General features: G+C 42.2%; 1 protein-coding gene across 4 annotated transcripts in view; it reads left to right on the forward strand.

The window, feature by feature from the left end:
- The window catches only part of EBF2 (early B-cell factor 2), a 201,329-nt gene extending 191,584 nt beyond the window's left edge, over window positions 1-9,745 (forward strand). For 3 of the 4 annotated variants that reach the window (XM_011962591.1, XM_011962592.1, XM_011962594.1), the window contains 2 exons: window positions 2,592-2,759; window positions 9,092-9,745. In XM_011962591.1, coding sequence (XP_011817981.1) covers window positions 2,592-2,759; window positions 9,092-9,123 — 200 coding nt within the window. In that variant the 3' untranslated portion in view covers window positions 9,124-9,745. The remainder of the gene's footprint in view (window positions 1-2,591; window positions 2,760-9,091) is intronic. The other variant, XM_011962593.1, reaches the window with a different exon arrangement.
- Window positions 9,746-11,900: the final 2,155 nt, after the last annotated feature.

Below are 11,900 nucleotides of genomic sequence, written 5' to 3' on the forward strand. Positions count from 1 at the left end.
GGTCATTTTTATTCCTGATTTTCTTTTTTTGTGTCCTTTGCTTATTTTTCTCTTGGGGTGTTTTTCTTTTTCCAATTAGGAAAACTTATGACCTATTGAGGATATAAGCATATCTAAATAAGTATTGCAAATATTTTTCTTAATCCGTCATTTGCCTTTTTGTGTTTGTTGCAGAAGTTTTTCATTATGCGGTAAATCTATCTTGTAAACTTCTAACCATCCTAATAGCTTCACTAGCACTTTTACAATTTTGCTTTTAAAAATAACTCTTTAATCCACTTAGATTTATTTTGGTGTTCAACAGGAAAAAGTACTCTAAACTTAGTGTTCAAATGGTTAGTGTATTTTTCCATGCATTTATTTTCCTACTAATATGAAATGTCACCTTTATTAAGTATTAACTCCCGCTTATACCCAGGTCTGTTTCTGAACTCTGTTTTGCTGTAAAGATTTGTCTGCCTATTTCTGTGCTAGTACAATGCTGATTTCACTGACGAAGATAAGTGCCTCTTACTACTTAAAAAAAGATTTTAAACAAAACTTCCTGTCTTTTACAGCGTTATTGTTTTTTGAAACAGATAAACATAGTAATTGTGTTTGCTGAAATGCAATTCCTTTCAGTATTTTTATCATAGTTGCACTGAATTTTAAATTCATTTGAATGCATTTTGGCATTTTTACAAAATTGTAAGAAATATTTAAAACGGACAGGTGCTTACTCAACTCTGCAACAATTCCTCCACGTCACTTAGTAAAGCTTGAGGTGTTTCCTCTCCCACTGCAAGGGAACCATTTTTGATCTAATGGGCCCTACTTTCCGTTGAAATCTGTTATTAGAAAATAATTATCTGTACTAGTGAGTCATTTGCTGAATATAAATGGAATGGAGTATGTGTGAATGCCTAATTCACATTATACAAACCTCTTCAATGATGATGTCTGAAAGGAGGTTCTGCTGCTGTAGACAGCATTTGGGGGACCGTGGTAGAATAAGGGCCCCCTAAGTCCCAGCTTTTCTTTGGCCTCCCTTAGAGAAAATGAAAAGTTGGGGATTTTTTGCTTGTGGACTTTTCTGTCTTTTGTTTTTCTATTTCACTAATGCCAAATCCAAGGCTAGAGGAGATTTTGCTCAGAACCATGAATAAGACCCACTCCTCATGCTTAACCCTGTGTCCTATCTTCTTATGTGAATTACCCCAACAGTGTTTTTATTCATTTACATATTCAAGTATTACATTCTTCCAGAACTTTGTTATCCTTTCCAATTTCTTTCTTTTAATCCATATTTGAGGAAAGACAGATGTACTCAGATGCATAGCTCCTTAAATCAAGACTACTTTAAGGATAAGTTTTTAGAAAAAGCTCTCCTTTTGAAGTCTTTGGATTTTAGTTCAGCGATAAAAGACATCATATGGGACTTGTGCTATTTAAGTGTTTTATAGAGGCAATTGGGTGGACTCGGCCCAAAATATATTTTTATAGGGAGGGAGGGGAAATGAGGGTGGAGTCGTCCATGGACATCAGAACATTTGACCTTCAATTCACCTTGTACTTGGTTATTCAGTCATACGTCTCGCCCACGTCCTCACTTTCAAATTTATTTTGAAGGACAGTTGGTACATTGAAAACACGAAGCAAGAAATAGCACTGCTCGGCTTGGTCATTAGGCTCCAACAATACTTTTATCAAGTCATGTGACTCGGACAGTTCAGAATTCTGGGAATTATGCTAACACAAGTGCCTAAAACTATCAGGTGCTATATTTAAGAGTTTTGCCCTTGCGTGCTCTAGTTTACCCCTTTCTTAAGTTGAACATAGAAGGTAAAATTGTCGTCTTGCATGATGTAACTTGGTGGAGTATCTGACATTAAGAGGTGGGGTACTTCATCGTGTAAATTGTTTTTATTTTTCTTAGAAATTACAACACTTGGCTTTTGTCTTCCCTTAAGTCATTTTAATGTTAATACCACTAATATTGGTGTTTTTTTCTGAGCATGTCAGGGGAGGCCAACTTGCAGCTATATTTCCCAAGAGCACTGAAAGTACGGGAGAGGGAAGACAATTTTCTGAATGTTATTAAACTTTTACATTTAATGAGGATATGGCCCATAGAGATGGTACTCTCAGAGAAGACGTTAACCCTACAGACCAACCTCTGGAGCCTTAGGAGTTACCGGGAAAGCACATAGCTCCCAAATAGGACTTTTTTTTGTAGGGTGTAAAAGTGATTTCCATTGCTGGGTAGATTTGATGATTTTTCAGGCATGTTTGGCCTCAGTCTTCTCTCTTGCCAAGCTGCTGCTTGTGAATGAAGACCTGTTCCAACATCACTTCCTGAAGCTGCCTTCCCTACTCTCCCAAGCGTTGGGTACCTTCCTCTAATAGCATCATTACCATATTAGTTGTTTTATGTGTCTGTTCCTCCCACTGGACAGGGTGGCAATGTTGTCACATTCAACTTTTTTTTTTTTTTATCCCTGCAATCTGGAACAATGCCGGGAAACTAATAATTTCTCAATAAAGTTGTGCCAAATATGTGAACTGAAGGAAGATCTTAATTTCTAAACGAGGATTGTGCATTTGCTTTCCAGTCATGTCATCGAGTCCCACCGTCGGGTCTTCCAGCACATCCTCCATCCTCCCATTTTCCTCTTCAGTTTTTCCTGCTGTCAAACAGAAGAGTGCCTTTGCCCCTGTCATCAGGCCCCAAGGCTCCCCTTCACCTGCCTGCTCCAGTGGCAATGGAAATGGATTCAGAGGTAAGTGAGGGTTCTATTTTGGGGTTACACATGACACAATGTACCACAGGGTTGGCAAAGTAAGAGCCAATAGCACATCATTGTATAGCTCAGCTGTTTACCTGCAAAGAGATGCTTTGCTGTTCTCATCATGGGACATAAATGGCGCGAGTGCTCCATCTAAAAGCAAGATGGGGCTAGGCACGGTGCCTCATGCCTGTAATCCCAGCACTTTGGGAGGCTAAGGCAGGCAGATCACTTGGAGGTCAGGAGTTTGAGACCAGCCTGGCAACATGGTAAAACCCTGTGTCTACTTAAAATACAAAAATTAGCTGGGTGTGGCTGTGGGTGCCTGTAATCCTAGCTACTTGAGAGGCTGAGGCAGGAGAATCGCTTGAACCAGGGAGGTGGAGGTTGCAGTGAGCCGAGATCATGCCATTGCACTCCAGCCTGGGCAACAAGAGCAAAACTCCATCTCAAAAAATACTAAAAGTTTTTTAAAAAGCAAGATCGGAGAAAACAGACATCAGCAAACTCTGCAGGCAATGGAATTAACCATGGTAGAGCCACACATACAATTGAGGAGTGTCTGGACTTCCCAGCCCTATGCTGTCCACAGGGCCATTCCGCTCTCTCTCAGAAAATGCCCAGTCACCCCATGGGATACCACATGGTGCTTTCTGCTTACCTAATCCGCTTGCCGTCATGGCCTCTTGGCACACATGGACAGGAGCCAGCAGGAGCAACCAACAAGTTCTGAGAATTCTGGTTACATGCAAGTCAAATTGATAGCAGGTGCCTGATTAGGGGGTTGTGGAGAATAGAAAGAAAAGACATACCGTTTCTAAGAACAAAAATTATCCATCAAACCCATTTTGAGCAATGTTCTAAAATATAATATGGCATGATATAACACAAATGTGATGAATATATGAAAATCAAATCATCTCATCATGGACTGGGGGCAGCCAACAGCAAAAGAACAAATTGGAAACTGCTGAGGACTGGGGCTCACCGGCAACCCACATTATTTTTAGGCTGCGCCTCTCGTGTCTTGGCAAGAAAATATTTACAACAAGCAGGGTTGGGTAAAACAAAAAAGGGAAGAGGTTTCATTAACCCCTCATGGATCAAAGGCTGTGAGGTCAGCAGTGCTTTATGGGGAACCTTGGATGGGCTGCATTGTCCTTGGGATGGCATCTGCCTGATGGTTTGATGATAGTGTAGAGTGTGGGTTCTTAATTCTTTTGGGACACCTGTGAGCGGTCATTCTCTTGTGGCTGAGCAGAGCTCTGGGAGGTACGTTAGGTTCCTGAGCCATCCAAACACTGGAAATGGTGGTGTCTTCTGGAAGTCATGTGACTCGACAGAGAAACTGTCAAAACCAGAATGGAAAACCCAGCACTCAGAAACATTGTTGAAAATTATTTTACTTCTAACTAGACGAAGCAGCTGGGTCTATATGCCACCCAATGTGTGGGTAGTTGGAAACATCTGGAAATTTCATGGATTTTTTTGTCAGGGATTTTCACCCAGATGTCTAATTCATAGAGAAATAGGCTGCGCCTGTATCTAAGTGTCTCCACCTGCCCCGTCTTTCATCAAAGACCAGTGGTTTCCATCCCATCCTTAGGGGATGTGCCCAGAGTTTTCTCCATGATGCCTTCATCTCCAGACAGGGTAATGAAGACGATAGCTGAATATTCACTGTACTTTCCTTCCTCTTCCCTATGACCTCTTCAGTGTTGATGTTTCTTTCTAAGTTCTCTGGTTTTATTCATTGACCTTAACCCGAGTAGAGGCCTAGCAAGTCTTACTGGCAAAATGCAGATTGAGACAGACCAAGGAGGGGTGCAGGCTTTCCTTCGCATTGGACGGGAGGAAGACAGGATGGATGCGGCCCTTTCCCCATTCCTGGCCACTTAACACATAGGTTCAGGTTTACTTAAAGGAGAAAAGGATACTTGACTTTCACCTGTCACCCTTTCCCCACCTCCTCTCTCAATGTGGAGCTGGTTGTCTCAGATCTTCTGTTTTACCCGGCTCTCAGCCTACAATGTGGCCAGGACAAGTTTCTTTTTTTTTTTTTTGAGACAGAGTCTCGCTCTGTCGCCCAGGCTGGAGTGCAGTGGCCGGATCTCAGCTCACTGCAAGCTCCACCTCCCGGGTTTACGCCATTCTCCTGCCTCAGCCTCCTGAGTAGCTGGGACTACAGGCGTCTGCCACCTCGCCCGGTTAGTTTTTTGCATTTTTTAGTAGAGACAGGGTTTCACCGGGTTAGCCAGGATGGTCTCGATCTCCTGACCTCGTGATCCACCCGTCTCGGCCTCCCAAAGTGCTGGGATTACAGGCTTGAGCCACCGCGCCCGGCAGTTTCTTACAGACTCCAGGGCCTGTCATCCCCACCCCACCTCTTGCTGCATGCCCAAGGCTCCTGTGGTGTTACTGAAGTCAGGTGTGAGTCAGCCCAAAGAGCTGGAAGGAAACCTTGCTAATTCTTAGTGAGGTTCCCTTTGAGGGCAGCTGCAGCAGAAACAGAAAACCCTCTCCAGGGTCCCCAGCCACGCAAACTTCTGGTCACCACCCCTCAGGGTGCTCAGGCTGAGTGGCACGTTCTTGATAGGTTTATAGGAGCAGTGAATTGGTGAGTTGCATGTAGGCACAGGCTCTAGGCTCTAGGGTCTAGCTTCATTTCTAGAGTCATTGCAAAGCTCCAAACCTCATTTGAATCCTTCAGTTCCCTCCACATTTCTCTAGTGATTTGAACCTTTAAAAGAAGAAGGGGCCAGGTGTGGTGGCACACACCTATAGTCCCAGATACTTGGGAGGCTGAGGCAGGTGAATTGCTTGAGCCCAGACTGTGCAACATAGCGAGACCCCATCTCTAAAATATTTTTTTAAAAAAGTTTTTATAGGTGTTTTTTAAAAAGAAAATTTCATTAATTTTGGGGGTACAGATGGTTTTTGATTACATGGATAAATTCTTTACTGGTGATTTGAGATTTCAGTGCACCAGTTACCTTAGCAGTATACACCGTAGCCCATATGTAGTCTTTTTAAAATTTTGGAGTAGGTTGGGGAGGAGAAAAATAGAGGCACCTGTCAATTTAGGGCAGTAGCCTAAAAAGAAATTGCAAAAAAAAAACTATGAAAATATCAAGTAAGGTGTGGAGAAATAACAGAGAAGCCCGAGGACAACCTCAGAGTATTAGCCACGGGAAGAGCGCTGGCCACCATCTCACCAGTCGTGTGTTGAGTTCTAGTTCAGCTCTTTCCAGGCTGTGTTAATCTGTGCATGCCCTTATCCTCTCAGAGCCTCAGTTTCCCAGTCTGTTAAATAGAAAATCAACAGCTATCCCCAAAGGTGGTTGCGGACTAATTTGTGTGAAGAACTAAGCAAGGTAACAGATATTTCCTACAGCCTGGCTGAGAGGAGGCAAGGGTTCACAAAGGATGCCCTCAGAGGCCTTACCTTCTGCTCTTCCTCAGTTTAGACCAGGTGCATGGAAGCTCGGCGTCCAGCATTGTGAAGTTCCCTTGAGTACAGAGAGGGAGGAAACGAAGCTGACATTTAATGCACAGTCACTGAAAACAACAACAAAAATCCTGGGATCTCAGAGGCATGCTGGACAGGGAGCTCCATCTCTTTAGAGATACAGTGGGAGGGTGACAATGTGGGCTGAGTGCCTGGGTGATCGCAGGCTGGGGAGGGGCCCTTCTCTAGACTTCATTGCCTGCAAAGGCATGTGCCACCCACACTCTCTGAGGCTTGCTAACTATCCTGAGCACTACAGGCAAGGTGCCGAACTGAGTGCCTTAAGAGAATTATGCCTAAGTCAAAGTCATGCCATTATCACCATTCTTAGTTAAGCAGTTTACCCAAGGCCACACAGGAAGAGTCTGATGACTTGAACCCAGACATGTGGACTCCAGAGCTTGTGCTCTGGCAGCCCGCTGTGTCTCCATGGACAATGAGAGTGAAATTCTTATCTTTACCCTATACTCATACCTACTTTCCACCTGGTTCAAAGGGAGATCATTGCTTTCTGTCTGTTGGCTATGGTTTCTACAAGCAAAAAGTCACAGTCCCCACCTAGCAGAGATCAAGCCTACCCAGTCTGGATATAGGAGGAAGGGATATATCTCAAATCTGTTCTTTTCTGTCATTCAGGGGATCTTGTTCTTTGAGCACCTCTGCTGTTCTATGAGCCCCTTTGGTATCTCTCTGAGCACGCAGAAAAGGAAGGGGCTGAGGATTTTCCTTTTTGAGACAGGGTCTCACTCTGTCACACAGGTTGTAGCACAGTGGTACCATCATGGCTTACTGCAGCCTTGACCTCCTGGGCTCAATAAGAGATTCTCTTACCTCAGCCTCCTGAGTAGCTGAGACTATAGGCATGTACCACCATGCCTGGCTACGTTTTGTATTTTTTGTAGAGATGGGTTTTCGTCATGTTGCTCAGGCTGGTCTTGAACTCCTGGGCTCAAGTGATCCTCCCATCTCAGCCTCCTAAAGAGCTGGGATTACAGGCATCAGCCACCGTGCCGAGTCAGGAGTTTTAAATCTAATAGACAAGTTGAAGTTCAGAATGTGAGTCAGAATTCCATGCCAGAGAGCTCCACATACAGCATGGTTCCACCTTCTACCTCATTTATCAGCTGCTTCCAGTTGATGAGTATAGATTGTCGAGATAATATTACACACTATGTGTCTGATTCCTTTTCCAGCTCCCTCCAGGGGAAAAAAAAAAAAAAAAACAAAAAACCTCCTACACTCTGGGATAATTACTAGGGTTGCTATATCTCTAAGTCATCAGGGAATGTCCAGAATTGAACCGCCTTTATTGAAAAGTTACATTGATTCAATATATAGTAATACAGGCAAAAATAATTAAGGCTTTGCTAGCTGTGTAAGACCTTAATCCAGATCTCACAAACATTCAATAAAGGCTGTATGGGCAGGGAAATAGACGGCTGACAATTTTGCCCGAGAGGACTAGCTGATGTGGAAAAAAGGGGCAGAGAAAGAGATGGAAGCGTTGAGAAAAGCAGAGAGAATTTCAGCCATTTGCGTGGAAGCTTAGTAAGCAACACTCAGCAAAATGCTTCTATTATATTGACTAATTCCTTAGATGCAATGTAGATAGTAAAATGCAAAGGATCAAATTCTAGATATGATTTTAAAGGCTCTGATGCAAGGAAACTACTCTGCCATTTTCCAAGAATGTGAAAATCCCACGGGCTCATCCTCTGAAAGCCAAGGCTGGCGGAATACATTTTGCTGTGGGATTTTTCCACATTGTGCTGGTGCTGCTTTATTTGCCACATCTAGGGAAACCCTGGGAAGCGATTCCACCCAGAGAGGCATTGTCTGAATCCTCTTGGCCCGATGGAGGGAGAAAGAATTGGATTACTCCATTTATATAGGGTGATGAAGAGTAGGAATTGGGGGCTGAGCACGGTGGCTTATGCCTGTAATGCTAACATTTTGGGAGGCTGAGGTGGGTGAATCACCTGAGGCCAGGAGTTCAAGACCAACCTGGCCAACATGGTGAAACCCCATTCTCTACTAAAAACGCAAAAATTCACCAGGCGTGGTGGCATGCACCTATGGCCCCAGCTACTCAGGAGGCGGAGGCAGGAGAATCACTTGAACCTGGGAGGTTTCAGTGAGCCGAGATGGCCCCGCTGCACTCTAGCCTGGGTGACAGAACAAGTATTCCACCTCAAAAAAGAAGAGTGGGAATTAAGGAACTAAATGAAGTCTTCTATTCCAGTCATCAGCATTCATTTGCAATGAGCATCAGACATGAGCAGTGAGCACCAAAGGAAGATGAGCTAATTAAAAAAAAAAAAAAAAAAATGCACTCACCAAAGAAGTGAAGGGTAGATAAAAAGCTTGATTTGTTATCAACGATGCCCTGGTAAATCAACAGGCTCAGCACCTGGAAGTTCCTTTCCTGTTCCAACTAAGTGATTTGGAGGAGTATAATCTGGAAATTATTTTAGCCGAATAAAAAAATATATCATGCATATATTACAGTTTAGTTTACAAGTTTACATCTGTTGTCTCATTTATACAACCCATTAATATAAAACAAAACATAACTCCTGGCCTCCCAGGCAAAACTTCATCAAGGTTTCCTTGTACTTCAGTGATTCCATAAGGCTTCAGTGCCTTTAATGGGCTGTCTGCTAGGAGAACCGGTCCTCATATCAGCTGAGGGCACTGTGTCCTTGAATGGCATCAGACTTTATCATTCCCATTCCCTGCCCCTCACTCTGACTCTGTGTCATAGCCTTAAACATAAAAAGTTCCCAAGTCTCATTCCTGTGCCACTCTTTCCTTGCAGCCATGACCGGACTTGTTGTACCCCCGATGTAAAGAAGAACTTTCTTATAGCACAAAACTACTTACTCTGATGGACCAATAATGAAGAAAGCACTATGAGCTCTTACGGGGGTGTAGTGGTGCCCCCACACGAACACGATGGACACCCTTGGGTCTGCAAGGAGCTGACATCTTACGTGGTCCCACGTCCTCCTATAGCTCTGACGGTGGCTACACAAACTGACCCTCTTGGGGACAAGGACAAAAGGTGTCATTGACGTAGTCAGTGCTAAGAGCAGAAATGCAATTCTTTGTTATGAACATTATGAAAACCACCTTCCTATGTTTGTAAAATATTTAAGAAAAAATTGGCAAACAATTAATGCTTAATATTTTGGATACTATTTGTTTTTCTTTGTAGGAAAAAAAAAGTTGAAAGTTTCTATTTTCTATGAAGCCTTTCAGATACCAATTTAGTTTATGCAGAAAAAAATTGAACAAAACAGGGTACCAGCATGGAAGACTTTCTTAAAACGCAACCTGAACTGAATGATGAAATGTTGTATGTGTGTTTGCTTATAGCTTAATCTCTAAAAAAAAAAAATGAACAAAAAAAGGGAAAAATTTTAAAATGTTTTACAATTATTTAAATAAATAAACGTGTAACTTATTGTAAGTAGAGGTAGAAATTAAGACCTTTTTTTGGAAGAGAGAAGGATTTCTCTTCCTGATGTAAAATGAAAATGATGCAAACATGTAGTAACAAGTTTTAAAGGTGTGTGATTATTACTGCAGTTACTTACTAGACTCTTATCCCCTGTCCTGCACCCCCTCCTTTTCCATCATTTTATTGACCCAAGGGCAAGAACATGTAGATTCCCACAGAACAACCTAATGCAGAAACAGAGACTCTAGCACATGCACACACAAATACTCCAACCCATCAATTCATTCCCAGTTCCGTCTGATTTCTAAAGAGTCCACACTCTGTGAATATTTTTAAAAAATTCATATTATTAGTTTTCAACATTCTCCCCTGAGCAGTCCAGAGAATTCCCATCTTTGCATGTGTCTCAGGCTTTCAGCATCCCAAGGAAAGAAGCGTCTCACCTTCTAGCAGAGCCAAAACCACAGACTTCCTTATCCAAGGGACCCTTTGGGAATTCCTCACCAGAACCCCACCACTCACTCCTCTTTGGGTGCCTGGTTCAGTACAGAGGTACACAGCCCCATAGAACTTCAGAAACAGGGTTTGGAGAAGATAACTCTGTTTGATGGACTCTTTAGAGTCAGTCTTAGAACATCCAAGTCCTTTTCTAAATTTCCGCTTTTATGGCATTAAAGTCTCTTGAAAAACAGCTATCCCACTCAACACTGTTTCTAGCCAAGAGTGAGATGGGATGTCGGAGAGGGATATTAAAAGCCCTAATCCCCTCTTCTGATGTTCAAAGAAAGGTAAGACCAGATTTTTGGGAGATCCAGAGATTAGGAACGTCGGTGTTCTATGCAGCACAGTTACCCAGCCCTTTGCTGGGCTCTTCATAGTTTTGTGACTAGCTCTTAGAAGGGAAGAACCTTGCCTTAGCTGCTAACAGTGGTTGATTCTTGAAAGCCTATGTGATCCTAGAGACACATCTAGGCATATCTGGATTGCCAATAAGGATGTCACTTGTTTCCACACTGGGGTTCTCCTTATTGACTCACGAGCACCACAGTAGAGTCTACACACAGACTTAGTTTGGGGATCTTAGTTGGGACTTCAGCGTTAGAAATAGATGCAGCACTCACAGAAAAACATCATGAGTGCATCTGAGCCAATTTTAGATTACTTCATTAATTCTGCATACCTTCTCTTTGACCCATTGAGGCAGGCCCACACCTATCCAGCCCCAACTGTCTTATTTGCCTTTAACCCATTCTAGAATTACCCAATATGACTTTTATACTATTTCTATGCACATGAGAATTCAAGGTTTTAGAAACCTGGCATGCTTGTAAGTACTGCTGACAGTCCCTCATAGTCAGGGCTTAATGCGCCAAAATACACGGAAACATAAAAGTCCCCCAGTGAGAAACCTGATTGATGGATGGGGAAGAATGTGTGGAATATGAACGTTACCTTCCAAAAGTGAAGGCAGAGCAAAATTAAGCATGTTTAGCCCTGGATTTGAGCCAATCCAACATAAGGAATTTTTTTTTTTTTAAAGTAGCATTGCTTTTAGAACCTGTGAATTTTCCTCTTGCATGAAGATGAGTGCAGTACTGTCTTCAAAATGATTGTAGAATTTGTTGGTAGCTTTACACCGAAAGATGCGTGTAACTAAATACCAGACATCCTTGACCATTCAGCTAGAACCCTGGCAGCAACAGAGCTATTTAATTGTACAAATGTGTGTAAGGATTATTTTTAGTGTACTAATAAATTAAAAACAAAGCTACCCTGCCCTCGTTAGTCATTGCTATTCAATCATTCCAGTCCCAAGTTATTTTTGTGCCACTTGGAATACGAGTATTTCTATTGGTAACTAGAAACTCTATCCTATGTTTGTAAGAGGAGCTGTGTAAGATTTTTTTCATTTAAAGGGACAATTTACTTCATTATTTATCTCATTCTTTTGTTATAGCATTGTAATTCTTCTCAGTTTTTCTTTGCACATTTCAATATGCATGGTTTAAAAACCATTAACTTCTCTTTTGTACAGTAAGGTTTCATTTTCAAACTGTATAGTTTCATTTTATTGTTTTGCTTTGTCAGTTATATACAGTATAAAGTTGCTATGCACAGAGCTTTTTGTAAAGACAGCTTTTTTGTTTACTGTTTTTAATGGTCT

The sequence above is a fragment of the Colobus angolensis genome, unplaced genomic scaffold, assembly GCF_000951035.1.
Source record: "Colobus angolensis palliatus isolate OR3802 unplaced genomic scaffold, Cang.pa_1.0 Scaffold6, whole genome shotgun sequence".
NCBI lineage: Eukaryota > Metazoa > Chordata > Mammalia > Primates > Cercopithecidae > Colobus > Colobus angolensis.